At 48.4% G+C, this 5,881-nt stretch overlaps 2 protein-coding genes across 2 annotated transcripts; one reads left to right on the top strand and one right to left on the bottom strand.

Annotated features, from left to right (window-relative positions):
- Positions 1–362: 362 nt before the first annotated feature.
- Positions 363–766, top strand: LOC141047892 (histone H2B 1.1-like). Its single transcript, XM_073543212.1, has one exon. The coding sequence runs from the start codon at positions 369–371 to the stop codon at positions 747–749; it is 381 nt and encodes a 126-aa protein (XP_073399313.1). The 5' UTR covers positions 363–368; the 3' UTR covers positions 750–766.
- A 6-nt stretch (positions 767–772) lies between these two features.
- Positions 773–1,198, bottom strand: LOC141047893 (histone H2B 1.1-like). Its single transcript, XM_073543213.1, has one exon. It carries the CDS (start codon positions 1,177–1,179, stop codon positions 799–801), a length of 381 nt encoding a protein of 126 aa, XP_073399314.1. The 5' UTR covers positions 1,180–1,198; the 3' UTR covers positions 773–798.
- Between the last annotated feature and the right edge of the window lie 4,683 nt (positions 1,199–5,881).

Genomic DNA, 5,881 nt, shown 5'->3' with positions numbered 1-5,881 from the left:
AGCAATATCTCCGCTGCTATGTCTCAGCACATCAGTCAGATTGGGTGGAACATTTGCCATTGGCAGAGTTCGCTCTCAATAATAGATACCAAGACTCCATCAAAACCACCCCCTTCTTCTGTAACCTTGGACTACATCCGCGCTTTGGATCATTTTCGGCCAAGATGTCGGAAATCAATCAATCAATCAATCAATCAAATTTATTATCGCCAAGTACATATTACATATATACAAGGAATTCTTTGTGGCAAAGAGGCAACATAATATATAACAACAGATACAACAAGTAACATCTAACAAGACAGACACAGTATATAGTCTACACATATATTCTTCTGTCTTGTGCTGAGACGTTTCTCTGTCCCATCATGCCTGATCCCGCCAAGTCTGCTCCAGCTCCCAAGAAGGGCTCCAAGAAAGCCGTGGCCAAGCCTCAGAAGAAGGACGGCAAGAAGCGGAGAAAGAGCAGGAAGGAGAGCTACGCCATCTACGTGTACAAGGTGCTGAAGCAGGTCCACCCCGACACCGGCATCTCCTCCAAGGCCATGGGCATCATGAACTCCTTCGTCAATGACATCTTCGAGCGCATCGCAGGGGAAGCCTCCCGCCTGGCTCACTACAACAAGCGCTCCACCATCACCTCCCGGGAGATCCAGACCGCCGTGCGCCTGCTGCTGCCCGGAGAGCTGGCCAAGCACGCCGTGTCCGAGGGCACCAAGGCCGTCACCAAGTACACCAGCGCCAAGTGAGATCTGCTCCGCCATCACCCCGGGTTGTGGGTGCAGAGCACAGAGCAGATCACTTGGCGCTGGTGTACTTGGTGACGGCCTTGGTGCCCTCGGACACGGCGTGCTTGGCCAGCTCTCCGGGCAGCAGCAGGCGCACAGCGGTCTGGATCTCCCGGGAGGTGATGGTGGAGCGCTTGTTGTAGTGAGCCAGGCGGGAGGCTTCCCCTGCGATGCGCTCAAAGATGTCATTGACGAAGGAGTTCATGATGCCCATGGCCTTGGAGGAGATGCCGGTGTCGGGGTGGACCTGCTTCAGCACCTTGTACACATAGATGGCATAGCTCCCCTTCCTGCTCTTCCTCCGCTTCTTTCCATCCTTCTTCTGAGTCTTGGTCACGGCTTTCTTGGAGCCCTTCTTGGCAGCTGGTGCAGACTTGGCAGGATCAGGCATGATGAGAGCAGAATGTTCTCTTCACTGGAAAGAGAATAGGAAATCCCAGGGGTTGAGCAAAATATACATCGTCTAAAGACTATTTGGTCCGAAGTAAACTCTAATTTAAAAGGGGCTCAAATTAGACAGACTTCGGCAGCTAATAAACGACGATCCCAGGGGCCGCACCTGGGAGTTGGTGACAAGGTTTGGCTCTCTACAAGAAACATCAAACTTAAGGTACCGTCGGCCAAACTGGGTCCCAGGTTCATTGGCCCATATGAAATATTAGAGGTAATTAACCCGGTAGCGTTTCGGTTAAAGCTCCCGCAGTCTTTTAAAATTCCTAACGTTTTTCATAAGTCCCTCCTCAAGGTATACCGCTCCCCAATTCGTCCCGTCCGGTCCCCTCCTCCTCCAGTTTTGGGCAAGGGCGCCTTGGAGTACGAGGTCCAGGGCATATTTGATTCCCGTCTAGTGAGAAACTCGGTACAATATTTGGTGCATTGGAAGGGCTACGGCCCAGAGGAGAGGTCCTGGGTCCCCGCTAGTGACATTCGTGCAAAGCGGTTGATTAGGAGGTTTCACCTCCTCCACCCTGACAAACCGGGTTTTGAGGGTCCGGAGGCCCCTCTTAGAGGGGGGGGTACTGTCACGGCACCGCCAGACTCAGGGCCTGCTGTCCCGGCCTCGGCCAGTAGGAGGCGCCGGACTATCACATCACCATCAGACTCAGGGCCTGCTGTCCCAGCCTCGGCCAGTAGGAGGCGCCGGACTATCACATCACCGTCAGACTCAGGGCCTGCTGTCCCAGCCTCGACCACTAGGAGGCCCAGGACTGTCCTATCACCGGCTGACCCGTGGCCTGCAGTCTCGGCCTTGGTCTCTGGGAGGCGTTGTGCTTCAACCCCGAGTGATGGCGGCGATAGTCATGAGGCTCCTGCGCAGGCGTCCGCTGGACGCAGGCTTCGCTCCTCGATCAGTCATGAAGGGGCTGGGGCATTACCATCCAGCCTGGTCCTGGGGGCGGTCCGGATGACATCATCAGGCCACGGGCCTGTAAGGGATGACCTGATCCCTCAAATACCTTGGGACTGCTCTTGCAGGCCGCCGGATATATTCTTGGTTCCCCTGCGTGTTACTGTGTGAATTGCTGTTTTACTGACTCTGACTTTTGCCTGGACTTCTGACTCTGCTTCTGCCTAACGATTCTGTACCTCTGCGACTCTCCTGGTTTATGACACTGACTTCGGCCTGGATTCTGACTCTGCTTCTGCCTAACGATTCTGTACCTCTGCTGCTCTCCTGGTTTATGACTCTTACTTTGGCCTGGATTCTGACTCTGCTTCTGCCTAACGACTTTGTACCTCTGCTGCCCTCCTGGTTTATGACTCTTACTTTGGCCTGGATTCTGACTCTGCTTTTGCCTAACGATTCTGTACCTCTGCTGCCCTCCTGGTTTATGACTCTGGCTTCGGCCTGGAATCTGACTCTGCTACTGTCTACTGTTTTTATACCATTTCTGCCTGACTGGTTTAGTCTCGGATATCATTGCCTCTGTGTCCTGTATTGGAACACCTTTCTGGCGACCGTCCTGCTCTGGTCATTGCTCCTATTCAGACAGCGCCTCCTGGGCTCTGCTATAAATCCAGATCCCTGTATAGGGGTAAAGGGTCTCAGTGTTTCTTGGGGTGCTGTCTGGCTGCAGTCCAGACCGCAGGCAGACGTCACACTTACACTCTGCAGGAGAGAGTGGACCACTCTGACCATAAGAGTTTACACTCTACAGGAGATAGAGAGAGAGAGGACCACGCTGACCATAAGAGCTCACACTATCCAGGAGAGAGAGGACCTCACTGACCATAAGAGCTTACACTCTACAGGAGAGAGAGAAAGAGGACCACGCTGACCATAAGAGCTTACACTCTACAGGCAAGAGAGGACCCCTCTGACCATAAGAGTTTACACTCTACAGGAGAGAGAGAGAGAGGACCACGCTGACCATAAGAGCTCACACTCTACAGGAGATAGAGGACCTCACTGACCATAAGAGCTTACACTCTACAGGAGAGAGAAGAGCTTACTGACTATAAGAAATTACGCTCTACATGAGAGAGAGAAAGAACCCCGCTGACGATAAGAGCTTACGTTCTACATGAGAGAGAGAAACGACCCTGCTGACCATAAGAGATTACACTCTACAGGAGATAGAGAGGACCCCACTGACTATAAGAGCTTACACTCTGCAGGAGAGAGAGGACCCCTCTGACCATAAGAGCTTACAATCTACCGGAGAGAGAGACTGGACCACGCTGACCATAAGAGCTCACGCTATCTAGGAGAGAGAGGAAACACACTGACCATAAGAGGTTACACTCTACAGGAGAGATACAGATAGAGATAGAGAGGATCTCACTGATCATAAGAGCTTACACTCTACAGGGGAGAGAGAAGACCCCACTGACCATAAGAGCTTACACTCTACAGGAGAGAGAGAGGACCCTGCTGATTATAAGAGCTCACACTCTACAGGAGAGAGAGAAAGAACCTTAATGACCATAAGAGCTTACACTCTACAGGAGAGATAGAAGGGACCCTGCTGACCATAAGAACTTACTCTCTACAGAAGCGAGACTGTCCCATTGACTGGCGATGGAAAACAAACTGTGCTCCTCTGGGAACCATTGATCTGTGATGGCCCAGGTACTGACCACCACTGTACAAGCTATGGTAATACACTAGATGTCATAGCTGCAGAGCATTGTAGGGAGGCCCGCGCATCACCCAAAAAGACATTAGCCCCCTATATGATGCTTCACCATTGTGGGAAATGGTGTTGGGTAAGTTTTATTTTTATTGAAAGCTACAAATTGAATCTTAAAGTGCTTGAATTTGCGTGAAACCACTAATTTTAAGAAATTTGACTGAAACTTGATCCTCTGCATGATCAATACGCTCATCTCTAGTAAAAGATTTGCAAATAAAAATTATTTTGTTTTAGTCTGTTGTAAGATATTTATGTAAAACGTATCTGCTAACATGCAAGTATGGGGTTAATTTGCTGATTAATACAGTTCCTAATCTGTGTGGTCACCATACTGAAAGAGTGGCTACCGGGAGGACATTAATTTTATTCCTCCTGCAGCCTCTGTCTTTCATCCATATAGGTGCGGGCGGCACGACATCAGTCAATGCTAAGTATAGAGTAAGCATGCCCTGGCAAACTGACTGACAGCCGTCTCTATAGCATTTCCTCCCTGTAGTCGGGCGTTCAGTATGGCGGCCCCACAATTTTGGAACTCTATTAGCCAGCAGATTTACCCCATATTTGCAGGTTAATAGCATTTGAGGACATGACAAGTTCTCTTTAAAACATAAGAAATTTGGAGTCCTTGACAAAATTCTCGTAGTTCAGAGTAAACACATATTTCTCAGTAGGCAACGTCTTCCATTGTTCTCGCTTTCATTAAAAATCTGAAGAACATGATAGTCATGATCCTTTCTTCAGTTAACTACAACAAAGTGAATGTGAACCATTGTCTATAGGTAATACACTGTACGACAAGGAATGAAACACATTACCTAGCAACCGCACACGAACTTTTAGAAAAAAAAAACAAGACTTATGCAAATATTGGATTCTATTGCATATAATCATTATAATTAGCTGGTAATTTCAGAAATGGAAAAAGAGATGACAACAGCATTGACCTCATAAGGCAGCTTTGTTCTCCGTCTATAAGGATAGTAATTGTAGGAGCTATAATTTTGTTAGTCTGTCAGTGAATTGATGAACCCGTACGAGAAGGCTCCATGTGCAGCCCACATTGCGGAGCGGTAACCGGATACATCAATATGCTTTTACATCCTATAACTATAGTGTACTGAGAAGAATGTAAAAGAAATAAAAACATGAATATTTGGAATTCACTTTTTTTACATTATTTTAACGTTAAGGCTAACATTGGTGTCATATGATCTACTGATGTAGTTACCTCAAGGAAGCTCAGGGGTGGACACACCATTGCTGCAACCAGTGCCATCCCACAGTGGCCCAAGAGGTAATGGCCACCAAAGCACCAAGCACCCTTTATAATGAGCTGCAGTACTACACAGGATTCTTATACTATTCTTACACAGGGGACCTCTTCTGCCTGTGTCCACCACTTCTTATCCCAGCACCCCTGGTGCCTCCAGTATTAGACCAAATAGACAAAGGTGAACAATAGTGTGAGCAGCCTATTCTTTTCTTAGGAGCCCTGGTATCTCCAGTATTAGACTAGATAGACAAGATGAGCAGAAGTGTGAGCAGCCTCTTCTTACCTCAGCACACCTGACATCACCAGTACTAGATCAGATGGACATGGTGGACAGCAGTGGGAGCAGCCTCTTCTTATCTCAGTACCGCTGGTATCTCCAGTATTTGAAGAGATATACAGGGTGGACAGCACAGCAATGTGAGCAGCTTATTCTTACTTTAGTACACCTGATATCTCCAGTATTAGATCAGAAAAACAGGATGGACAGCAGTGTGAGCAGCCTCCTCTTACCTGAGCACACCTTACATCTCCTGTATTAGATCAGAAAGACAGGGTGGACAACAGTGTGAGCAGACTCCTCTTTCCTCAGAACATGTTACATCTCCAGTATTAGATCAGATAGACAATAGACATGGTGGACAGTAGTGTGAGCAGCCTCTTATTACCTCAGAACTCCTTGTATC

Source organism: Dendrobates tinctorius, unplaced genomic scaffold (genome assembly GCF_039654945.1).
Source record: "Dendrobates tinctorius isolate UK_male_01 unplaced genomic scaffold, ASM3965494v1 ptg000129l, whole genome shotgun sequence".
NCBI classification, from domain to species: Eukaryota; Metazoa; Chordata; class Amphibia; order Anura; family Dendrobatidae; genus Dendrobates; species Dendrobates tinctorius.
This window is presented reverse-complemented; position numbering and strand designations above follow the sequence as displayed.

What these genes read in the sequence shown, in the direction of transcription:
- LOC141047892 (XM_073543212.1), top strand. Translation starts at nt 369, where the DNA reads ATGCCTGATCCCGCCAAGTCTGCTCCAGCTCCCAAGAAGGGCTCCAAG.
- LOC141047893 (XM_073543213.1), bottom strand. Translation starts at nt 1,179, where the DNA reads ATGCCTGATCCTGCCAAGTCTGCACCAGCTGCCAAGAAGGGCTCCAAG.